The sequence below is a fragment of the Panthera tigris genome, chromosome F3 (genome assembly GCF_018350195.1).
Source record: "Panthera tigris isolate Pti1 chromosome F3, P.tigris_Pti1_mat1.1, whole genome shotgun sequence".
Classification (NCBI taxonomy): Eukaryota; Metazoa; Chordata; class Mammalia; order Carnivora; family Felidae; genus Panthera; species Panthera tigris.
Genome location: NC_056678.1, coordinates 10460709 through 10486804, shown reverse-complemented (window position 1 = coordinate 10486804; position 26096 = coordinate 10460709). Strand labels below are relative to the sequence as shown.

At 42.3% G+C, this 26096-nt stretch overlaps 1 protein-coding gene across 4 annotated transcripts in view; it reads right to left on the bottom strand.

Annotated features, from left to right (window-relative positions):
- POU2F1 (POU class 2 homeobox 1) overlaps window positions 1-23276 on the bottom strand; it is a 179602-nt gene extending 156326 nt beyond the window's left edge. The window contains exons 1-2 of one of the 4 annotated variants that reach the window (XM_042976643.1): window positions 23255-23276; window positions 22249-22290 (exon numbers count right to left, since the gene is read on the bottom strand). Coding sequence is in view for 2 of the 4 variants with exons in the window: in XM_042976638.1 (XP_042832572.1) it covers window positions 22249-22296; window positions 22651-22777 (175 nt within the window). In the remaining 2 variants the exon portion in view is untranslated. Of the gene's footprint in view, window positions 1-22248; window positions 22302-22650; window positions 22829-23254 lie in introns of those variants that run through there. The other 3 variants (XM_042976638.1, XM_042976639.1, XM_042976641.1) reach the window with 3 other exon arrangements.
- Window positions 23277-26096: the final 2820 nt, after the last annotated feature.

Below are 26096 nucleotides of genomic sequence, written 5' to 3'. Positions count from 1 at the left end.
CAGGAAGAGTGACTGGCACATGAGCTAAAAACAAACCTGATAAACTGTGATTTTATCCAACCCAGACCATTCTATCTCGAGCTAACGCCACCAACTACGGTTGTTATTTAATTTTTCAGCTGAAGCAACAAACCTTGCTGTTATTTACCCATAGCAAACTGTGCTTTACAATTCTTGTAACAGCATCACTTCACCTGCTCAATTAGCTTTGCTGATTATCAGTGTGTTTACAACCCAGAAGTACCTAGAAGGCAAGGGGATCTCTGACTCCTTCTTTTCAAACAAAATATTTCATTATTTCACCTGGCACTAACAGAAAAGATTCTGTAGACCATTTGGAGTCATGCCTGTAAGAAGACAAATAGGTTATAACAGAAGAGATGGCTCCACTAAGGTTATTGCTTTCCACTGGCCAATGAGAAGCAGGTGAGTGAAAGAGGAGAGAAGGAGGAGAGCTGGTTTACTGCTATCTCCTGGGTGACAATTTCATTACGAAACAAGCAGTCTCCTAACTCAAAAGTCCCAGAGTTGAGTTCTGAATCGGAATGGAAGTTCCCATAAACAAGCATAATGAAAAACCTGGGAAGGGCTTTAAACTACCACAAACCAGTACCTTCATCAGGACATGGACACATTTATTAAAGAGGTCTGTGCAGGAACACAAGAAAAGGGGAGTTAAAACAACAGCTGACTTTCAGTTATCTATGAGACACTGATCTTGGAACAAATTAACAATTACCGCACAAGCTCAGGCAAGGCATGAACCCAAATCACTTATCTGTTGTCCCGCATATTAAGTTAGGAATGGCAGGAATCCCTTCTCTACTTAACTATTTCCTGACTTTAAATATTTTTCCCTCCTTTAAAGCAATAAAGGTACCAACTATATAAAAAAACACTCCTAAATTACCTCTAAATAATGGCCAGAATTCATTTCAACTCTATACTTTTTCCACTACCATGTTAATTTCTCCACCACCAACCAAAAGCACACTTCTTCCAATTTCTTCATCCTTTCATTATTTTACCTATTTGGTTTGAAGAAGGCTTTGTCTTTGCAACTGAAAATCTTAATCAGGTTTCATACGTTTATACTCCTAAGTGAATGCCTACTCATACATTTTGACCATTTTCTTTCTTTTTTTGTTTTTAGTTTATTTTTTGAGACAGTGAGAGTGAGAGAGCGCTCTTAAGAACACACGAGAAGGAGAGGGGCAAAGAGAGAGGAAGAGAGAGGATCCCAAGCAGATACCAGGCTGTCAGCACGGAGCCCAACAAGGCTTGAAACTCACGAATCATGAGCTCATGACCTGAGCCAAAATCAAGAGCTGGACACTTAACCAACCGAAACACCTAGGGACCCCTCGACCATTTTTTTTTTTTTTTAACTTTTTTAACGTTTTTTTATTTATTTTTGAGAGAGAGGGAGAGAGACAGAGAGAAAAAGAGCACGAGCGGGGGAAGGGCAGAGACAGACGGAGACACAGAGTCCGAAGCAGGCTCCAGGTTCTGAGCGGTCAGCGCAGAGCCTGACAAAGGGCTCGAACCCACGAAGCACGAGATCATGATCTGAGCTAAAGTCAGATGCTTAACCGACTGAGCCACCCAGGCACCCAGCCTTGTCCATTTTTCTATTGAGATATTTGTCATTTATTTTTGATGTCTAAGAGTATTTAATACATTAAGAAAAAGTTAATTCTTGGGGAGACTGGGTGGCTTAGTCGGCTGAGCATCTGACTTCGGCTCAGGTCATGATCTCAGGGTCCGTGAGTTCTAGCCCCGCATCCAACTCTTTGCCGATAGCTGAGAGCCTGGAGCCGGCTGCTGATTCAGTGTCTCCCTCTCTCTCTGCCCCTCCCCTGTTCATACTGTGTCTCTCTCTCCTCGCTCTCTCTCTCTCTCTCTCTCAAAATTAAATATTAAAAAAATAAATTTAAATAAATTAAAAAAAAGAAAAAGTTAATTCTTTCATATAGGCTAATATTTCCTCCCACAATATTATATGACTCCATTATATCTGTAGATTCTTTTGGCAGATAGAACCTTCCATATTTACACTCTGAAATCTATCTTTTCCTCTTATGAGTTGTGTGTCATGTCAAAAGGCTTTCCATCCCTAATATTAAATTAAAATTATCCCTACTTTTGTCCCAGTACTTTTCCAAGTTTTCTTTGAAACATTCAAATCTTTAATCCCTCCAGAACTCATTTTTGTGTACGGCATAAAGTATAACTCTGACACACAATTTCTTTTTTCAGACAGACAACTGTCCTAATACCACCTGGTCCCTCTACCTAATGTCAAGTTCAATCATGTCAAGCTCCTAAATTCTGGTTTAATGCTGACAGGAAACTTTCATGTCTGCATTAAAGTGATCACTTTTCAAAGCATATTGTTTCAAGGGGCTACGTATTCTGCTTCTAGCATTCCCAGCACCTGCTAGAATGAAAATAAAAGGGAAGGCTGGGATGGGAGTATCAAATTTGACTACAATGCCAAAATATAACCATTAAGGCACCAGAGCAGTTTATCATGCATGTGTACACCTGCCGTATGCATTAAAATGACCACTTGAACTGCTGCCTATGGACAGCACTTTTATTTACGTTCTTTTACTCTCGCAGGGCAGTGAAAACTATGAAGATAAACATTTTTATCGTATCTGAGAGTGAACTAGGTCTTAACAGCACGGCAAACAAGAACAACACGGGAGTGGAGACTCACAGACAATCCAAATACCAAATATCAATCTTCTCCCTTATTTATAACACCTTTTAAGCAGACCGTTCAACCGAGTTTTCTTTGCCAGTGGCAAACAATGTTCTTAGAGGACAGCGCCTGGATTAAGAACAGGAAAGGGAAGCCTGGAAAACAAAAATTTTCAGGATGTGCTTAGCACTGCTCAGGACAAAATATACCTTAGCCAGCAGGAATTATGACCATTATCATAATTAATTAATTTCCTTGGCCTTGACCAAGAGTCATTAAGCTACTCCTCTGATTATAATTTGGCTTCTCCTAAAGCAAGATTACGTCCTGCTGAATGGCCGGCAATTCCAGTCCACTGTGCAACTACACTTCCCATGATGGGTTAACACAAACAAGCGTTGTTTCTATTCCTGTCAATCCTGTATTTGGTTAGCAAGAGTCAGTTCCCTTGGACTCCATTACCTGCCAGTATGATAGCACAATCGAGTTTCTGAGAAGCAGGCCTGCCAAGGAGCCTGACATTGAGGGGCCGCCAGAAGGGCCGCCTAGTCTTCCTGAACAGGGCCATCTTCTCCACTTTCAAAAGTACCAACGAAGAGAATGGCAAAGCCAGTGCAGCCCATATGTATTCCAAAAAGACTTCTTACTGCCAGGAATTCTGTACTTATGTGAGCACAGATATATCTCCTTCCTCAACAAGAAGTTGAGAGAGTAGATATGAAAAACTGGCCAAGGATATGCACTCTAATTATTCCAAAATCTCTTCCTCTTCTAGCTCAGATTGTTTTGAATCATCCACCACTTAATGCCTTTATTGGAGGTACTCTGGTTGATGTGTTTGGCCTACAGAAGGGCATCATGAAGTCTGCTGGTGCATCCATAGTAGGCTACTAACTAGCAGCCCACTGCTCCTTCCGTTTCATGGGGTCCTGTTCAAAGAGGGCCTCAAAGGAGAACTGTCCTTCTGATCTTAGGGTCAAGGAATTGTGCTGTTCTTAAAACAAAAGTGTGTTTGCTTTTAAATGTTATGGACATAAACTGACTAGGTTTCTTTCTTTGCACCATCTAATAGGAAGCTTAGAGAAATACTTGTGCTCCACTGAAAGGAAATATTAGATTTTTATATTAGGCCTCTGATTTTATTTTATATCTGTATTTTGCATTTCTTACTAGTTTATGAATCTTTATAAACCACCTTAAATTTGGGAGGAGGGGATGAAAAGAAACAAACGGATAGTTTGCATTAATGCATTGTAAGAAATTTTTTTTTGTTTTTAATTTAAGGCGTCAGGAAAAAAAAAGTCACATGAGAAGTCAAGGAAAAGGAAGAATTTAAAGAATAGAATATATGGATTGAAAGAATAAAAATCTTAATTAACTAGGGAAAGAAGGAAGGGAAATGAACATGAAAAGAGGTACAGAGAAAAGATTAGAGAATATCCCAAATAATTTATATAAATTAAACGAATGGCAGTAAAAAATGAGTGTAAACTTAATCAAGTGTACTGTATGGTTAAGGATATATATGATGCTTAGAAATATGTATTATTCCACAGGCATCACTCAACACAGTAAAAACAACACAGTTACAGTGGATAAAGAAAACATTAAACTGCTTGATAAAAATGGTCAAAAGGTACTACCTGGAAAAACACACATACAGATTGTTACTGTAAGCTATGTCTTATCTGAGATCTCCCCCCCTCCTCCAACTATTAAGAAAAACCCTATGCATTGCAACCATCTGAGTCTACTGAGGTCTCAGCTTTATTAATAACCCAGCATGGTCTAGGTAGTTTAAACTCCGCAACAAGCTTGATCAAGTTTTTGCCAGGTAGCCTCTCTCCTTCAAGGCTGCTGTCATCACGCCTAGCCACTAAGAGACTTTACAATGCTGTCACTGCTGTATGTCAACCCGGCTTCATACAGAACACTGTTGAGCCATCTCCACTCAGAAGTTAAATTATTTTTCCCTATTGTCGGCTTCCTTGTATTTCTTTTTCCCCATGCCCCAGAGAACCCCAAGTTTGCCAGAAGGTTAGACCCCAGTTCAAGTTAGCACTGAAAAGATTTTAGGTTGGGTCCCATCAAGTACATCAAGTCTAAATAAACTCCTAGACTGCCCAAATGGCATTATCTTTCCATTCCTCCTTTACCCTTCCCCTCCCAAATATCTGATCAAAAAATTAAAATGCCTTAAGAGCACACAGTTAAGAAAATTATGCTCTCTAGTTTCCCTCTGCTGAAAGGAACATCTTATACAAGGGTAAGGTATGATTCTGCTCTCCAGTGCCACAGCTGACCAGTCCCTACCCAACCTCTGCAACTGTCCCCTCTCTATGTCTGAACAGCCAAAAGATGCCTAGAAATGGAAAGCATCTGACTACCAAGGTGATAAATATATCAAGCATTTATTGATTACCATGCAGAAGTCAATGAGAGATCACTTAGAATATGTAGATGTTTCTGCTTATCATTTTTATTCTTTCAAAAATGCACTATTTCTTTTAAACTATGGCTAGTCTGCATACCAGCTGGCTCCAGGTTAGTAAGATCTGGCTGTCAAGGAAGCGCTGCTAAGTGGGAGGGAAATCAGCTACAGATCCAGGGGAAGGAGGGCAAAGGCCTAACAGTCACATGGGATACTCCATTAAGACAAGCACTGTGGTTCTTACAATCACAAACTCAGGACAATGCCTTGCAAACTGTAAGCATTCAATAAATATTTGCTGTGCATAAACTTGTTAAGTAAAATAGATTATTCTGTAAAGTGCTACAAAGAGGCCAAGTAACTAGTCCATTGGCCCACAGCCAGTAAGTGGCAAAGCCAAGATTCCAACCAGGTTGGAGAGTCCGTGTTCCAGAGTCAGTGCTATTTTCACTTCTGTATGTGCTTCTTATGGGGAGACCAATATACCAAAGATCTCTGGGAAAGTACTCAAAGGCACAAGATAAACATGCTAGATATCTCTGGAAAGTAAATTTTACTCCAAGTTGAATCATTTTAAGTATTTGATATATAAAACACCAATGCATTACAAAAGAGAATACAGAATCCATAAGTACTAATTTTAGATTACATGGCCATGACATCCTCTCATTTTGTAACAGCCCCAGGCTCTCTTTAAGGATACAAGTTCATCCTCCTCTTCGACTAGACGTACAGACAGCAGAAAATCTGAGAATCAAAACATCACTCCATCCATACTGGGAAGCCAAAATGGGCCCTTCCAAGCATGTGCTGGATCCGAGGAGGAGGAAGCAGTGGAGGTTTGCACACTCCAGCGAGGGCACGGTCAGGGCAGTCAGGACAAGGTCAGGGCGCAAGGTGATGTGCTCGGGTGCTCCCGGCCCCGCCCACCGGGCAGGGCTGGGCCGTAGACCACCAGTTCCTGCGGCAGGCAGGCCAGCCCGCACGGTGTGAACCAAGTCTGCTCCCAGCCGTAGGGGCTGCCCTGGAGTGAGCTGGCCGCCGCTGTGCAGCTCTGAGAGTCCTCACTTCCTACTGGACTGGTGAAGATTCCACATACAAAATCTCAGGTTATCCTCACTGGCCACTCCACAAGGCTAGGAGAAGAAATCCTGCCACCCAGTGCATCACCTAAGCAGTCCACCAGCACAGGCACATGGGGGGGCTGACACGTGCAGGTGCGAGAGCAGGAGCTAAGGCCATGAAAAGGGCCGCAAGTTCCTCCGCACTGTCGGTGGGTCTCACGGTGCAGCTTGGAGAAGACCAACGCTCTCCAGCACCATATAATATAGGTAATGTCTGTACAATTCTTCCCTAATGAACAATTTAGGACAGTCATATCTTGCTTAAAAGTGTTCTTTGTCTGTTAAAACTAGTTGTCTACAGACTGTTGCATGAATACACTCTCAAATTATAAAAGTTCAAATGCAATAGTAGTTGAAGACTGACGGTGTTATTTCTAAGATAACGCTTTTGTCTTTGCTTTATCTTATTAGGGAATTTATGTCAGTGTTTAAAATGCTGTTTGGTGTAACAAGGGTAAAATTAATTCTATACACGCAGAAAATAAATAAATAAACATAACCTTGCTAAGCACCAAAAACATAGCAAGCAGGTGTTAAATGTCAGGGTAAAATGTAGTCCTGAATCTTACAGAGTTTAAGCTATTCTGAAAAAGAGAAACAAGTTAGCCAATAATTAAATTAAAAGCTAAAATAGATGCTGGAATATCATCTGCAGAAACAGAGAAAAGGTCTCTAACTCTGACTCTGCAGAGTTTGGGGAAATTGGGAAGGCAGTGGGAGAGTTTTAGGAGTTCCCAGTTGGTAACCCAATCTCTTCTCTCATCCCTAAACTGCTTCTCAAAAGACATATAGGCCTTAATTAATGAAAGAAGGGGGAGGTACTCATGTAAAGACAATATGAAAGTTATACATTTTCAGGAAAACCACAAAGATTCTGAAAAGGCTAGAACCAGTGCAAAACAACTAGAAAAAAATCATTGACATTTGAAAGATATACAGAAAAAGAAAAAAATTTAATAAGATGCCCAACATACAATAAAAATATGAAAATGATAACATATTCATAGACATTCTTTATCTATCAACAAAGCAAAAATTTAAAAGAGCTTGTGGGGAAACTGACATTATTAAGTATTATAGATAAAATATATACTGTAGATAAAAATATAGAATGGTACCTCTCCCAAGGGCAATCTGATAACATGTCCAAAATATTGAAATATGTAACTTTTTTATTCTGTCATTCTTATTCCTAAGGATTTATATTTTTAAAAATATAACACTTTAGGGGCACCTGGCTGGCTTAGTGGGTGGGGCATGTGATTCTTGATCTCAGTTTGAGATCTCAGTTTGAGCCCCATGTTGGGTGTAGAGATTATTTAAAAATAAAATCTTAAATTTTTTTTTTTTTTTTTTAAATCGGGACACCTGGGTAGGTCATTTGGGTAAGCATCCACCTCTTGATCTCAGCTCAGGTCATGATCTCACTATTCATGAGTTTAAGCCCAGTGTTGGGCTCTATGCTGACAGCACAAAGCCTGCTTGAGATTCTGTCTCTCCCTCCCTCTGCCCCTTCCCCGCTTGCTCTCTCTCTCTCTCTCTTTCTCAAGATAAATAAAAACTAAAAAAAATAAAATAAAATAAAAATTCAAAAATAAAAATAAAGCACTATAGATGGGATGCTTAGATCAAAAGGGATCAAGTAAATAATTGGTCTGTCTATACAATAAAATACTGTGTCATTTGTTATTTATGCCACTAGAAGTCATTCAACTAGATAAAGTTCAGAGATCTTAAAAAAAAAAAAAAAGGAAAAGGAAGGGGGGGAAGTCAGCCTTGAAATTACCCAAAGGTTACTTGCACCTAGCAAATAAATAAGATTGTTTATCTTATTTACCTCAACAAATTCTAAACAGGGAGCCATGAAAAAATTTAAGCAAAGGGGATGGAGGCAAGTCACAAAACATGTACACTATGATTCCTTTTGTAAATTATGCACACACACATGAGGGGCAGGCCCATCTGGGGGATGAGTTTGGATGTATGGATGCACATAGTCAGGGGCACATTCCAGGAAAGGGGCTCTAACTGAGCCAACATCATATCGGTCCTCACAGCAGTATGCAACTGACCAGACGAGACTGTGGCCTCATGAGCTGGCAATGGCCCTGATACCGGTCCTTACGGCGTATGTAACTGACGTGATGAGACAAGATTCCAACATCATGAGTTGGCAATGGCCCTGACGCTAAAGTCTAAGTCCCTGAAATCACACCATCATTTCTTCCGGCATCACTCATTACATTAGTCTTCCCAGGCGATAGTGATGTTTACAATGTCTTTCATAACATCAGAGGACTTCCACCGATTCCATTCTAACTGATTGGTATATGAATGTGTATGTATTACTCTGCCTAAACAGCATTCGTGGCCAACTGCATGAGAAAGCACCAGGGGGGCGCGAGAGTGGCTCTCAGCAGGGTCGCGTAAAGAAAAATATTTCAGACAACTAAACAGCGTGATGCTGGGCAAGACTAAACAGAGGATACATGATTGAGAACACCAATACTACTAAATGGCTAACTTATCAGAAACAATAATCAACAGTCATGTTTCCTCAACGGAAAGCTACAGCCCTGGTTTAGGAACAGCTTGGTCCGGGGAGCAGGAAACAAATGCATGCTATTTGCCTGTCTACCAATTTTAAGTCACAACTCATTTGAGAAACATTAAAACATTTTAGACACATGTTCATCAAAAGAATACATAACAGTAGAAGTCCTATTTCCTAGGTAGCAAACTAGGTCATGAAAAAATATAAAATAAATGATGCCCCCAATAAAAATTATCTGAATGCTAACATCTGCAAAGAGCTTCAGTTTTAAATACAATTCTTAACAGAAACCCAAAATGTTCAGGGTTCAGCAATCTATACACAGTTTCAAAATATTTCTATAGCCGACATATGGAGATACCTGAAATCTAGGTGAACATTGGATCTAGTAACCAGTTAGACGTCCATCCCTCCAAACTGCAGGATATACAGTTGGTTCTAGACCACACAATTTGGGCCCGGGTAAGCGCCTGGGAGCTGTGTGTAAGCGCACTAAGGATAAACTCAAATAACAGTTGTTAACATACTTCATCATCAAAGTGACTTGAAACAATTTAATGGTTAAAAGCATGAGAATTCTCTTAATTGCTCGCTGCCACAATCAAAACGGGTCAGAGACCTAGATGTGCCACTGAGCCTCTTTACACAGTCGTCTCACGTGGAAGAAGGGGATGACAAGCACACACACCTCATGGGGCCATTGTGAAGATTAATATGAAAACGCATATGAAGATTTTGTACAGTAACTGGCACAAAGACTTGGTGAATGTTATGTATTATTGCCACTGGAAATTCATACACTTGGTAGAAGGTATGGAATCTCTTCCACAGATTTTGCCTGTGTATTGGGCCATTATAAAGGACAAAGAGCATGAAAATAGCCTCGTAATTTGAAAACCATCTTCAGCTCTTGAGCTAAATCTTACTCTTTCTGGACCACCCAGACCAAACGTGAGTTCCCTGAAAGTGCTGTGTTTTCACTGGTTTCAAGAATAATGTATATACTGTTCCTTTTGCTTAGGACATCTGCAGTCCTACTTCCCACTCGGCCTTGGACTGATTAACTTGCAGTCATCCTTCATGTCTCAGTGTAAACATCATTTACTCAGGGAGCCCTTCCCAAGTCCTCCTGTCCAGATTAGGTACCCCTATCTCATGCTTAAAGGCCCTATCTTATTCAGAGTACTCTGGATTTCCCGCATTTTACTCAATTAAGTATGAACAGTGCTATTTAATGTATGACTTGCCCAGCCGATTATAAACTTTGAAGGCAAAAACTCTATCTGTCTCACTATTCTATCTCCAACGTTGCGTACGTGGCGAGGAATAAAACAAGCTCTATAAATATTTACTGAATTAAATGAATGCAGAAGGACCAGTCAGGTCGGTTAATTATAATCCAGTTCATGCTCACACTGAGAACTAGTACAGTTCCTGATAAGCTCACTGTCTTTGTTCATTCACATTCTAATAAGATGTTTCCAGTTTAAAATCCCAATGCTACCTTTCTGGACTACCCATCTCACATGATTTAGCTCTGTTGCTAAGATAGGATCAAACCTATCATGCTTTATATTCTTAATAGATTTATTAAAATAGTATTCAGATGAAAGCCAAGCTACTCAAAGTATCTGTGTTTACTGGCCTTCATCCAAAAGATAGTACTGAAGAATTCCACAGCTTAAAAAGAAAAAAAAAAAAAAAAAAGTATGAAAACAATCCACAATTCATCAGTGAGAATCCTATGGGCTAGAAAATTTAAGTGATTTGTTCAACATCAGAAAGCTATACAGTGCTGGGCGCCTGGGTGGCTCAGTCAGTTAAGTGTCTGGCTTCGGCTCAGGTCATGATCTCATGACTTGTGGGTTTGAGCCCCGTGTCAGGCTCTGTGCTGACAGCTTAGAGCCTGGAGCCCGCTTTGGATTCTAGCTCCCTCTCTGCCCCTCCCCCACTCACGCTCTGTCTGTGTGTCTGTCTCTCTCTCTCTCAAAAATAAATAAACGTGAAGGAAGGAAGGAAGGAAGCTACACAGTGCTACAGACGGAATAAGGATCCAGGTTTCCTAGTTCTATTGGTCTTTCCACTACAGAGACTTTTTTTGTACATTGAGAACCGCTGTTCAAGATAGTATAAGCAATGGTCGTGAAATGCAACTATCCTTATTTAAATTGTCCTAATCATTCAATGCTACTGAATCCTTCGTAAAGCTTTTTTAAACTATGCATGCCCAGACCTCTAGTGTATTAGAAACTCTGGAGGTGAGGCCTAGGCCTCTGCATGTTGAGAGTCCCAGGGATGAGTCTTATCCCAGCAAAGATTGAGAACCCCTAATTTAATCAATTAAACATTATCTGCTAAATGTGCACTCCGTCCCCAGGAGCGTGTTCTTGATCTCAAGGCTCTTGGAGACAAGGTTTACTTACATAACTCAATTAGAGAAGAAAATAAGACTGTGTATAATGAAGTGCTGAATTAGCTAAATGAACACAAATTAAGAGCTAACCTCAGAGAAACTAGGACAGTAGCACAGGCTTGAGAGATCAGCTATTTCGGGAGCTAGGGCCTTTATGATCAACAAGGACAACAGCTTTCAAACCGTGTGCTGAGCAGGAGTCCTTCAGGATCCTGTGAGAGTGCCTTGAGGGCCACCATGGGAAACAGGGGATGCTTTTCCTACCTCTGACACCCATTTCAATCAGAATTGCTTCACTCTCACCTTTTATATAATAAGCTTCTGCCTCAAATTCATTACAAAAAACTCCAACGGCTTTTAAAAGTGTGAAAACTCTTTTCTTTACAGATATGTAGAAAAAGGAAAAAAGTCAGTGGTGAAGTAACTTGTCCCCAAGTCACAAAGCCAATCAGCGATCCAGAACCCAGGTCTCTCACTCACTGTACCACATCACACACCCTGACATTCCCAAGGGATGTCAGTGTGAGCACAGGTTCTGACAGAGCATCCCAAGTGCCAGCCTGACCAAAACGGTGGGCTTACTTTCAAACTGGGATGGGGTTGTGCAGCAGGACGGGGAGGGGAGGGGGGAGGGGGAGGGAAGGATAAAGAGAGCCCAAAGCACCAGAATAAAATACAGCCACCCTCCTTGAACAGCTCTTCAACACAAAGTTTTAGGTAGATTTTTTTTTTATCGTTTTAATAAACTTTTTAAAGTTTATTTATTTGAGAGAGAGAGATAGAGAGAGAGAGCACATGCACAAGCGAGGAAGGAGCAGAGAGAGAGGGAGAGAGACAGAATCCCAAGGAGGCTCTGCACTGGCAGCACAGAGCCCGACGAGGGGCTTGAACTCACAAACTGTGAGATCATGACCTGAGCCGAAATCAAGAGCTGGACACTCAACCGACTGAGCCACTCAGGTGCCCCTATTTTATTTTTTTTCATGTTTATTTATTTTTGAAAGAGAGAAAGAGAGAGAGAGAGAGAGAGAGAGAGAGAGAGAGAGAGTGAGCTCATGCGCATGATCGGGGAAGGGGCAGAGAAAGAGGGAGACAGGCCGAAGCAGGCCCCGTGACACCAGCTCAAAGCCTAGCTTGGGGCTCAAACCTACGAAACATGCAATCATGACCTGAGCCAAAGTCGTAGGCAACTGAGCCACCCAGGGGCCCCTAGGTAGAATTTTTTTTTTTTTTTTTTTTTTAATTAAAACCTGGGGTGGCTGGGTGGCTCAATCGGTTAAGCGTCTGACTTCGGCTCAGGTCATGATCTCACAGTTCATGGGTTCGAGCCCCGCATCGGGCTCTGCTTCGGATTCCGTGTCTCCCTCTCTCTCTGCCCCGCCTCTGCTCGCACTCTGTGTGTGTGTGTGTGTGTGTGTGTGTCTCAAAAGTAAATAATAAACATTCAAAAAAAATTAAAACCTGATAAAAGAAACACTGTGTTTGTGGTGGGCTGCTAAGGGTGAAACTGTTGAATCATGCTCTGTAAGGAAGGAGTAGGAGATAAGAATGCATAGGCAGGGATGGGGGCCAGATAACAGAGAACCTTCAAAGTTTCTGTCTGCTACAATGCAACAACTCCATGGGAAAGCTGTCAGAAGAGCACCAGTGGAGTGCATTCCCTCTCCCAAGGTGCTGGCCACACGCGGAAATGTGTAACCTCAAGTACAATGGCCCACAGAATCGATCTAAAGCTTCTCTACAGCAGCACCAGTAATAAACTTGCTGATTTTACTCTTGTGCTCATGTAAGAAAAACTATTACAGTCCTTAAAAAATTCTTCTGCTATCAATCTGTTACTCACCACGGCATGCCTCTAACACCGGTGTTATCACCATCTGATTGTTGAAAGAAACAACCACAGAAGTCAGGAGCAAAGTCAAAATGAGAGGTCTAGGATTTACAACGCTCAGACTCAGTGCTCAGTCCACACAATGGAGTGGCAGGAGCACAAATCTCAATCCTAATATTTGTACGTTTATCACACATTTAATTCAGTAAAACTGTCTTGATCTTCACAATGAATTTATAACGCAGTAATAGCCACCAACCATGTCTCAAATGACATCTCCAAAGTTGAATTCATTGCCTAGTCTCCAAATGGCTCCCTCTTCCAACCTCCCTGCTTCTGTTTACTTGGCACCGCGCTTTACAATCTAAGCTCAAAACCTTAGCATCCCCCTTGACTCTAATTAGCTGCTAAACACTTAGAATTAAGGGCTTTGATCATGGCTAGTCCAGAACAAAAAAATTCAAAGGATCCCTACTGCCTAGCAAAAGAAATCCAGACTCGTACGTACACCACCAGCCCAGAGCATTCAGAGCTCTCCAGAACAGAGTCCGTAACCTTCCACCGCTCCCCACTGTATAGCCTAAGCAATAACCGACCTGGAAGTCCTGCTGTTCCCCAAACACACTTTGTGCTTCCTGAGCACATGACTTTGGGGAAGTCACTTAATCTGGGCTTTATTTTACTCAACTATAAAATGGGTATAATAATACTTGCCTGAAAGGGCCAACTAAGGTAATGAAAATGAGAGGGCTGCTATAAACTTTAAAGTGCTATAAAAATACAGACAGTATCATTATGTTATGGTGATGGTAATTTTATTTTATTTACACCTGCTTTGCTCCAGAAGGGATATAAAGCAGCCCACATAAAACACAAAAGAACAAGAATTTAAAGACAGAAGCTTAAATAAAAGAAATATAAAACAAAAGGTAAGGACATAAAAAGAAACTGGGAATGAGGAGGCTAAGAAAAATGCATACCATAATTGCCTTTCCCATCTTTCAGGTTAATAACTTGGTCTGAACACTGTAGTTTGATTTGAAAAGAAAACTAAGTCAATTATTAGCAGTGTCCAGAAGACTAAAAACAAAACTATTGGTGAGAAATAAAAAAGTTCCTAACATAAAGACCTGGCAAGAATTTTTCCCCAAGGTCCTTATTCTGTGTGATTAACTGGACAACATCCACAACATCCTCAACATATTTATCCTGGATTCTCTATTTTATTGCAACGTTATTAGACTGAACGCCTCTTGAGGTCAGATGACTGTTCTTTGTTTGTATCTCCAATAGCATTTAAACCAATTAGCCGGCAAACCACATGCCTCGATTTTTATATATTGGTTTCCATGGATACAATCTCTGCGTTCTGTTTCAAACCATCTTGTACACCACATCAATCCTAAAACATCACTTTTATCACGGGATTCCTTAAAAACCCTGCACCTAGAACAAATGCCTCATTCTTTACCTACAATCCTGAATATTTCCCCAGCAATATGCTTCTCTGTCTTCCCATTCCTAATTCTTTTTGCCTTTTTTTAAGCTCAGCTTTAAAACTCATCTTCTGCTTAAAGTCTTATCTGACTGGCAGTGATGTGGCAGAGAGACTGGGGGTGTGGGGAGGAGTCTAGAAAGTCAGAAGTCTTGTGTTCTGATGCCTAACTCAACAGTGAAGAGACTGAGGGCAAGACACTGAATCGCTGTGAGAACATTTCCTCATCTGTAAAGGCTATAAGGATAGATGGTATCTACATTACCTTTCAGCTATAAAGGCTCTAGGAACCTTTGGTTCCTGCGAATTTGGACACACCCTGGTATCTACCCTGATCACGATTATCTGCTACATATTCTAACATATAATTATATTACGTACATTGTTTTTTGATTTTCCTTGCTATGGAAAGATACCAACTCCTCCATAGCATAGTCTTATATTTCCCTTGTTATCCCCAAAAACAACTGACACAAGACCAGGTACACAGCAGATATATTTTGTAAACTATGAAATAATTGTAAATAAATAAAGGACTGATTATAATAAACTTCCTTGCTGCAGTATGAATCAGCCAAAAAGACATTTCTTTCATTAAGCAGACCATTAAAATAAATGTACTAAATCAAGAAAACAGGTCAGTCACTTTTCTGTAAAAAAGTATATTCACACAGTAAGTTACAAAGCCAGTCGGTACAACTCCATTACATGTTAAACAAAAAGGAGTTAAAAGACACAACATAATATTCACTCCCAGCCATTCCTGTTTATATCTCCTATTACAAAGAGGAAACTCACTAGTCCCCCCGCAAAAAACCTACTAATTTGTATTATCTTACTGATTTAACTTTACATACTATTGTTATGACTCCAACATAAAAACCAATAAAGTCACAGAGAATTATGAAATAAACCATGTGACTGTACTTTCAATGACTTTCAACATCACAGGTTAAGTAAAGCTACTACCAATATTCATACTGAGCTTAGTTTTGCGCTTTTCACATTGTCTTTTTTTTTTTTTTTTTAATAAATATTATGTATCCTTTTCTGGATGAATATCCTAGTTTCCTGGACAGTACTTTAAAAAGAAAATCTGATAAATGTAGAGGTTTGCTGATTCTTCTTTTGTTCATTACTAGTCCTGTCAGCAAATCTAGGCAACAGTGAAAACTTGAGTATTTGCTTAACTGGAAAAAAAAAAAAAAACCCAAAACATGACACAAAGGAGCTATATCAGCAACTAAGTATAAACAACATAACCTATCAATGCTCAATAACACCCTGTACTAAAAACACACAGAACTCTATAAACTACATGCATAATATGTAAAGAGCTTCTTTAAATCAGAGGATCTGAAACTCAAGACAATTCTCATATTCCAAATTGTAAATATATTGTAAATGGATCAGTCACAGGCAATGGCTCCACTCATGCTATTTTTTTTCCCCACTGCTATTACTGCTGAAAGAGTTTATAAGGGCTCACGGCCAGTTTAGAACATGGAAATATTTCAGTACAAAATAAAACAGATTTATTCCTAAGAAGAAATATAAGGAGGGAGGCTGGGAAGACGGTGGAGTAGGAGGGCCCTAAGACTGCCTCTTCCCATGGATACGATTAGATAACACTCACATCAGTGTAAATAACTTAAGAAGAAATATAAACCTGAAAAGTTATTCTCTTTATTCACAAAATGTCAATATTGCACAAAAAATGTTCAGCAAAAGATGGGTAAGGCAACTGCTATTCTCTACAATCTGTAGTTATTACCTCTTTCATCCCTGATTTCCCTCAAAAAGATATTTACCTTATTTAAGCAATACAATAAAAGAGTTAGGCAAAATCCCTGCCCAAAGAGTTTCCTAAAAAAAGAAGGAAAGCATTCAGAAGGGGTACAGAAACTCCAGTAAGACAGATGTATGACAATCAAATGCACATTCTAACGCCTAATACTGGATTTCCTTGAAGAAATAAATAATAAGCATGTTTGCTCAAGCATTTAAATTTAATATTAAAAAAAGGCAACAGAAACAAGAACTTAAGCAACCCAAAAGGAGCATGTTGCGTTACTTATTCCATTCTGTAAACAATAATTATTTAAATAGTTTTAAACCCAATCACTTCCACTGGGAAAACACATCCCTGCTTAAAATTGCACTTCACAGTATTTACTAATCACAAAAACTGTGTAACTGAACAAGCACTGTTGTATAAAAACAAGTTAATGATAGCCATATACCAGTATTTTAAAATATAATTGGTTTTAGGGGCGCCTGGGTGGCTCAGTCAGTTAAGCGTCAGACTCTCGGTTTCGGCTCAGGTCGTGATCTCACAGTTCGAGAATTCAGGCCCCGCGTAGGGCTCTGCGCTGACAGTTTGGAGCCTGGTTGGGATTTACCTCTCCCTCTCTCTCTGCCCCTCCCCAGCATGCTCACTCTGTCTCTCAAAAATAAATAAACGTGAAAAAATTAAAAAAAAAAATTATTTTAATAGTGCTCAAAAAACTAAAGAGTAGAGCAGATACAAAGAGTAGATACAAAGAGTAGAGCTGTGTGTTTTCAATGTAAAAAAACAAACAAAAATAACCGTTAATAATGAGGCAATCACCACTACATAATGTTATAGTCTTCCTAGTACAAAGGAAACATGTTCATGAAAGTGAGTGACCAATGTTAAAAACAACTTAAACACAAAGACATACAACCAAATATCCAAGATCAAATAATATAGATTCAAGAAACTTCAAATATTTCATTTTTAATGCCAACCACTTATGAAAGATAACATTCAAATTTCCAGGTCTGTCATTCTTTTTTTTTAAGCTTTGGGGAAAGGCTAGGATATTACATGACTTAGTTACCTCATTTATATTACAAGCTTTTTAAAGTTAATTTACTTATTTTGAGAGAGAACAAGCATGTGAGGAGCGGGAGGCGAGGGGACAGAGGATCCAAAGCAGGCTCTGTGGTGACAGCAGAGAGCCCAATGTGGTGCTCAAACTCATGAACCATGAGATCATGACCCGAGGAAAGTCGTGCACTTAACCAACGGAGCCGCCCAGGCACCCCTCCGGTTCTGCCATTTTAGAAGCACCTGCCTAAGACAGTCAAGGCTCCTTTAAACATCTTTCGTGGCTTGGTAAGAGCGACTTAACATTCTGAGCCCTAAATTTATTCTGAAATCTGATGACCAGATGAATAACAGATTAACAATTACTTCAATCTAGGCAGCAATAAAACACATTTTATTTCTTCTGCTTTCTGCTGCTTATCGATGCAGAGAATAGTAAATTAAAAATATGGCAGAATACTATTCACTGTACACCTGAATAATAGTCACTCTTTTTCCTTGATTCCTGGGAGTTTTGACAATGACAAAATGAAAGGAGTTAAAAATTAGTTTGGAAAAGATGTTTAAAATTACAGTAATAGCTTGGAAGCAGAACGGTCCTTTCAAATATTAAAAACATTTGGTCAGCTGTCACATGAATTTTCAAGACCTAAACTCAAAAGTACCATTATAATTAGTTGGTGGGGCAAGTTAAGAAAGGGACAATGGGTCTTCTGAAAACTTGTGAGTAGCCTGCCAGATGGGTACACAAGGAGATGGGCAGGTTATAAACTAAGGCTCAAAAATAATCTAAAATACTCTATCAAGCTTGGAAGAGTTAGGGATAAAGCACAGCATCCTACCACATTCCTAAGGCATTTTAATCAGCACCGTAAGATACACTAGTTAAAATTATGATGAAAAATGTCTAAAAGGAAAACCTTCTATGTCAAAAATCTTAGGTGGAATCACTACCTCACAATGTAGTAATTTTAAAAATCACTAATCAATCAAAATACATACATTTCTCCAGACTAAGACAAATCCAAAAAGAATTTTGAATTATTTTTTAAATTGTATGCAAAGCACATGCTTTCTTATAAGTATCCACCTTATTTTTAAACACTGTAATTTCAGTTTTTAAAAGAATGTATAGTGCTCATTCTCTTCAATTTCACTTTACTCATTAAAATAGGTACCAAGGCCAGGGGCGCCTGGGTGGCTCAGTCGGTTAAGCGTAGGACTTCGCTCAGGTCGTGATCTCACGGTCTGGGAGTTGGAGCCCTGAAAGCTCACAGCCTGGAGCCTGCTTCAGATTCTGTCTCCCTCTCTCTCTCTCTGCTCCCCACCCCTGCTCACGCTCTGTCTCTCTCTCTCTCTTTCTCAAAAACTAAAAGATTAAAAAAAAATTCTTTTTAATAGGTACTAAGGCCAATGATCTCTCTTTCTTTAGCCTGGCACCTTCTTATTAGAGTTGGGGAGGTCACAAAGAACCTCTCTAAAATAAACATTTATATTGATCACTTCCAGGACTGTACTTACTTAAAACCCATAGTCTCCATCTGAGAACCTGAGGAAACGAATTTTTACAATAGCATGGAATGCCAACCAAAATGCCAGTTAACAATACTCATCCTTTTCTCTATTAAAACAATTCTAACAGTGGAATTTTGTTTATAAAATTCAGCATACATTTTATCATCCTGGATAAAATATCTGCAGCCTCAGTAGTGGTTAAATTGCAGCTATAAAGGAAATTGTCCTGAGATAAATGGTTTCCCTATGAGAAGGTTTCACTGCTACACTTCACCTCAGGACAATAAATCAAATTAACTGCACCTTGTCCTCTGTCCAATGACATCATCAGTTTGACCACATCTTGGGAATCGGGTGCAAAAACATATGCTATTTAAGGCATGAAATCATATTACTGCCTTTTGTCCATTCGACCTCATGCTTCAGGTCTCTAAAGCAGTCAGTCACCTGAACATTCACATGAAAGCTACAGATCCCCCCCCCCCCCATCCCCCAGCTGCATTCGGGCCGGCCTACTGGATGTGAAAGAGGAAAAATGATGAGAACTGGTTATTTGAAATTGGCTTGCTTTTAGCCCACCAAATCTACAATTTTGTTACAAATTAAACTGAAGACTAATGTCTCCCAAAATATGTACCTAGCAACTGACCGTAAATAAAGTGCCTTATAATTTCAGAGGTTTAACACATCAGAGCTAAATAACACTTCTCTGGTACTTTACTAGCAGGGGTAAAAAAAAAAAAAAAAAAAAAACCACCAATGAGAAGCAACTCTATGTTCTTATAAAACACACTAAAACTAGATAGAATGAAAAGGGGGGGAAAAGCTTTACTAAGAGAAAAACCAAAAATGAAAATTATTGTTTCCTCTAAACAACAGAAGTTAGCTTGACTTTCACAGACCAATTGTCCTGATTCTACATAAAACATAAAATCAATTCTGACAACTTAAAGAGGGGTGGGTATGCTGGGAAGAGAATAAGTTCCAAGATCAGAGTAGACACAATGACTATGTTTATTCTGCTATGTTCACTCATTTAACCGTGACACAAACCGCTCAAAGAAAACCTAACCCGTCTCTGTTTTTAGGAGTGCTCCCATTAAAATACGCAAACCTTGACAGGGACAGCACAAAATTAATATCAGCCCTATCTTAAATTAGAATGAAGAAGTTGAAAAGGAAACGCTGCACTGAGACATTCTGAAAGTGCTGTTAATTGGAATTTCTAAAACACTTAACTATTCTACAACTCCTAGGGAAAAACAACAACAACAACACACAACTATAGGTTTTACAAGTAGTGCAGACCTTCCCAAAGCCGGAAAGTGTTTAACTTGGAGGTGGAAGCCAAGGGGCAGGGGAGAGCTATCACTAAAGTAAAGTGACTCACTTGTATTAAGTCAAAATAGGTTTCACTCGTCCCTGAAAATGAGAAGATTTTTTTTTCCCCTTAGGCCTAATATTACTGCAAACTATGAGAAAATCTTTTTAGGAGAAAACAAAACACCACGGAGTTGGAGCTTAGCTAGGAGCTGGTTTAATGCTGGTGAAGGCCCCGGGAGGGTTTGTTTTGCCCGCGGAGGCCGGGTACGTGTGTGGAAGTTGGTGGGGGAAAGTCATTTTGGTTATTAGTAAATAAATCAAGCGGCAGAAAATGAGGCCTAGGCAACTACCAGAGGAGCCAAGGCCTAGCTCTCCCCCTGCTCTTCCCAGCACAGCCTGGGTTTGATCTCAGAGCCCCGTGGATTGCCAAGGAAAAAAAAAAAAAAAGAATCATATCGAACCACAAAAGCACATGGGGCGAATGTAAAATATAAACACGGCGTTGGGCTGTGAGTGGCTGTTATTAAAGGTCTGAATTACTAAACATGAGAGGCGGGGAAAGCCGGGCGGCCATTTCAATAATATAAACCTCCCCGAATTAGACATTATTCAAATGAGAGAGGTTCGGCTAAGCAGACAGTAGAGAGGACCCAGCACCCAGCAAGAAACCAACACCACAGAACCGAGGAGGGGGGATCCCCGCCCCTACCTAACTCCCAACAGGAGAGGGGAAATCGAGAATATTATCAACTTGTCAGGCCGGCCGGTTGTGGGGCAGGGGCAGGAGGGCAGCCTTTACATCCGAGTTCTTGAGAGGCCTCCGGGTGCTTCTGGGGCCTGGGAGCAAGAGGGCCCCGAGGGCCCCCGGCCCCGTGGGTCCGGGTCAGGGCAGAGGGGCGGGGGAGCGGGGAGGGGCAGGGGAGAGGAAGATGAGACCACGCCAGGCACCTCCAACCCAACTCCCGGGGGGGAAAGCACGGCCCACCGGAGACTGGGAGCTTTTCCAGCACCCAGGGGACTGCTGACCGATGGTCTGGAGCACATGGGGCTGCCCCGGAGGACATCCCCCTCCGAGGGGAACTTCCCACGAGGGCCGCCTTTCAACCCTGTCCGCCCCGGAGGGGGCGAAGCGGACCCCTGCGCGGGCTCCCCACCCCCGCCGCCCCGAGGCCACCTCGCAGCGCCCGCGACCGCTCACCCCTACCCACCTAGAGCGCGGGCCTGGCTCAGGTCAGGCCGCCACACCGGGGACAAGCGGGGCGCGGCCGAGGTACCCGGGGCCGTGACCCCCCGGCTCAGCCCCGCTCGGACCCCGGTGAGGCGGCGGGGCGCGGGCGCCGGCGGGGCGCTCTCCCCGGGCGCACCCCCGGCCGCCCTCCGGGCCGCCCGCCGCCCCCCCGCCTGGGCCCACTCCCGGCGGGGGGACGCGTGTGGCTGTCCGGCCGCCGGGGTCCGCTCCGGCCCCGCCGCCTCCCCGGCATTGTGCTCGCCGCCACCTCCATCCCCCTCCACGCCCCCCCCCCCACCCCGCGCCCGCCCGGCCCGGGTCGCCCGCCCGCGCCCCGTCGGCCCAGTGGCTATGAATATGTAAAATGTCTTTATTGTCCTCTCCCTCTGCCCCGGCCCCGCGGCCCCGCCGCGGACCCGCTCGGGTTCGGGCACGGCGGCGAGGAGGCGGCGGCGGCGGCGGCCGGCGGAGGAGGAGGGCCGGTGCCGGCGGGCGGGCGAGCGGCGGCGGCGGGGTGGGCCAGGGGCAGGAGGAGGGCGGTGGATCGCAGCCCCCTTTGCCCCTTGTCTTCCCCCTCCGCCTGGCCGCTCCGAGCCTCTTTCCCCCTCCGCTCGGCGCCCGGCGGGGGCTCCGTGCTCCCCGGCCCCCCATCTCCCCGCCGTTAATTATAATAATCCTGAGTACTAATAAATTATGCTAAGTCGCGGGGGGGGGCAGCGGGAGCCGGGGTTGAGTATGAATATGAATATGTAAAATGCTGTAATGATTACCTGCTGCTGCTGCCGCCGCGGCTGAACTCTCATCTTGACTCGCTGCTCCTCCGTCCGCCATTTTGAATATTTTAACCAAAATCGCCCGGTCGATAAACCCTCCCTCGCTCCGGCTCCCCTCCCCCCTCCCGCCCTCCGTGCCTCCTCCCTCCTCTCCGCCCCCTCCCGCTCCTTCCTCTCCCCGGGCTCGCGCCAGGGGGCGCGCGAGGCCGTCCCCTCGGAGGAGCCCCACCCCTTCGGGCGCTGTGCGCACGCGCCCGCTGCCTGCCGTGGCTCTTCGCTAGCTAAAGCGCCCTCAACCTGCCAGTCACCCCTTCGCTGCATTTTTTTTTTTTTTCCTCTCGGCTCTGCACATGCGCGACTTTCTCCACGCGCCTGAAATGCAGGCGGCGCATGCGTTACCTCTCGGCTCCTTGAAGCGTAACCTGTGTAGTACGTTGAGTGCTCGTCCCTTCTGATAATCCTCCCTTTCCTCCCGCCTCACTGCCCTCCCGGCTTTGCTCCGACGTCCCCCAATGGCCAGTGGCATACTAAAAGGGCAAGGGACACGGCAGCCAAGAGCTTGGAAACGCGTGGAGTACCCGTGGGCGGACCAGCCCCGGCGTCCCCGCCGCTGCGCACTTTTTAAGGCTTTCCGCGCAGTTGAACTGCTGACAACAAAGGAGGGGCAGCTCCCCTGCTAGGTAATTTCCGGCCCGGTGGGCAGGTAGGGGCGGAAACGCCCGCCGCGGGGAGCCGGGCTGGAGGCACCTGCTGAGCTACGCGCGGGCGTCCCGCTTTAAATTTGAATCCTAACTAGTCCCCGCCCCCAGCCCTGCAAATGCTGGAGACCCGGCCTTGGCTAACACGAGGGGGAGTGTCTTGTGCTGGTTTTAATTAGCCCCAAATCGCTTCTACTCTACTTGTTTCTAACACCCAGCCGGCTTCTCGGGATCCGAGTGTTTAAGTCGCTAATTTCCGCCCCCTACCCTTGGTGGGGCTTTCACGTGCCTCGATCGCCGCTCACCGGATCGAAACGAATAGTCCAGCCCCTAGTCCGTAAAGAGGCAGTCTCCCTTTCGCTTAGCAACATATTTAAAACCTAGCCGTAAACTGGAAACTGATGACCTAATAAACCAAGATGTCGAAATCAGCAGTAGCTTCATCAAGAATTTTACTTTGCTGTGTTTCTCAGAGTAACTATAATAGTAGGCGTTTCCTGTTGTAAATATCTTTATTTCAGTCATGTTCTAAGATTTCTTTAATGGTAAATTTCCCTGGACAAGACCCAGGTCAAATTATGTTACGAATTTTTTTTTCAAAAGCCCTAATATTTTTCCAAGAATATTGGAATATCCCCCAATATTTTTTAAGAGTAAAAAGAAAAGTATCTCAGGGTAAGCAAAGAGAAAGAAAGGAAGGAAGGGAGGGAGGAAGGAAGGAAAGATGGAAGAAAGATAATCCTAGTCTTGAGAGAAATGACTGTAAAGTTTAAATGGAGTAAAATTGCAGATTCTACACTGAAGAAAACGAATCTCTAAGAGAATTAGCAGTTATTCTAACGACTAAAGTTTTAATCATGGGTCTTCGCCTCCTCACAATTCCTTACACTGTGCAAGTACAGTTGAAGCTATTGTCAGCGACAGCCAATGAATTTGGGGTGGGATTGATTTATTCATGGTAATTAAGCTTTAGGGTGTGTGCATGACTGTTCAAATAATTGGACCAGCATATAATCTAATTATTTCAAGCCACACCAACACCACACAGTTAAGGAAATGCAAATTTCAATCATGTTACAATTAATCCGGAAATATGGCATAAATTATATTCACCAGCATTACTATAGGGGAAGACATGCCCCTGCTCTGAGGACAACGAATTTGAAATTACCTCCAGTAAGACAAAGAACCCAAATACCTTTACTTAAATTCCTATCTTCTATTTACTCTTTGTTTTGCTCTTTTGTTTAAAAAGTAAATTAATATGACTTTCAGAGAGTAACTGAAGCCAGTGCCTGTGCTATTCATTCTTTATCTCATTTCCATAAAAAGCAAATTTCATGGAATGAATTTTTAGTTAAGGAAGAATAGCTCTGTGAGGAAAAAAAATAGTTTAAAATAGTCTATATCAATGATTCATTTTCCTCTTAATGAAAATATTTATGCCTGGGCATAGTAGATACTCATAAATATTTGCTGAATAAAAACGAATGAATAATACAGTTATATATGTTAGGATTCTTTTAAAAATTGATAAAGTCATTTATTCAACAAATATTTATGAACATCTGCATTCTGCCATGAGCTTTACTCAGGTGGTAAAAATACCAAAATGTACGAAACACTGCTTTGACCTCAGCAAACTCACGTATACCATTTCCTTTTTTCAATCCTCACAACTCTGGGAGGCAGAAACCATTTATCCCAATTTTCCAGGAGGGGGAAATTGAGACACAGAGATGTTACATGACTTGCCTGTATTAGGGTCCTCCGGAGAAACAAAACCAATGGGAGAAATATATGTAATGACTTTCATTATGCAGTTGACCCTTGAACAAGGCAGGGTTGAGGATTGCTGATACCCCACGCAGGCAAAAGTCCAAATTCCTCCAAATTCCTCCAAAACTTAATGCCTCCAAAACTTAACTACTAACAGCCTACTGTTGCCGGGAGCCTTACCAATAATAGAAATAGTTGAAAGGATAATTAACACTATTTTATATATTATATGTATTATAAATAAATATAAAATAACATTTTATATGTTCTAGCTAGCCTATATAAGTTATATATCGCTACTATATTCTTACAATAAAGTAAGCTAGAGAAAAGAAAATGCTATTAAAATCTTACGGAAAGGGGCACCGGTTGAGCGACCGACTTCGGCTCAGGTCATGGTCTCACAGTTTGTGAGTTCGGGCCCCGAGCCGGGCTCTGTGCTGACAGCTCGGAGCCTGGAGCCTGCTTCGGATTCTGTGTCTCCCTCTCTCTCTGCCCCTTCCCCGCTCATGCTCTGTCTCCGTCTGTCTCAGAAATAAATAAACATTAAAAAAATTAAATAAAAATAAAATCTTACAGAAAATACAGTTACAGTACTATACAGTAAAAAATCTGCGTATAAGAGGACCTGCGTACTTCAAACTCATGTTGTTCAAGGATCAACCATATATATGAAAGAGATTTGTTACAAGGAATTGGCTTACACAGAAAACCATGGAGGTTTAGAAATCCACTTATGTTCCTTCTACCATGATCCCAGACCCTTAATGTCCATTCCCACACAGGTTCCCTAGATTTCTGTCTGTATAAGTTAGAAAACTCCTGTAACTCTTTTGATGTTTTATTTATTTTTAAGACAGAGAGAGACAGAGCATGAGCAGGGGAGAGGCAGAGAGGGAAACACAGAATTGGAAGCAGGCTCCAGGCTCTGAGCTGTCAGCACAGAGCCCTTCGCGGGGCTCGAACTCGCGGACCGCAAGATCATGACCTGAGCCGAAGTCAGACGCTTAACCGACTGAGCCACACAGGCACCCCCCCACATAACTTTTGGAGTCTAATGTCCCTCCTCATGAGTCAGATAACGCTGTCCGTAATGAGCAGCTCAGGTCTCGTGATAATATGGTGACCCATGGTTAAGCATTCAGTCTCTACTAAGGTCCCGTAGAATCCAAGAGCTATTTCTCAAAAGGAGAATAGTTCTCCACACAGGATGTCAGACTTTGCTCTAAAATTCTAAGGGTCGGAGGGGCATCTGGGTGGCTCAAGTAGGTTGGGTGTCCGACTTCGGCGCAGGTCAGGATCTCACTGTCCATGAGTTTAAGCCCTGCACAGGGCTCTCTGCTGACAGATGGGAGCCTGGAGCCTGCT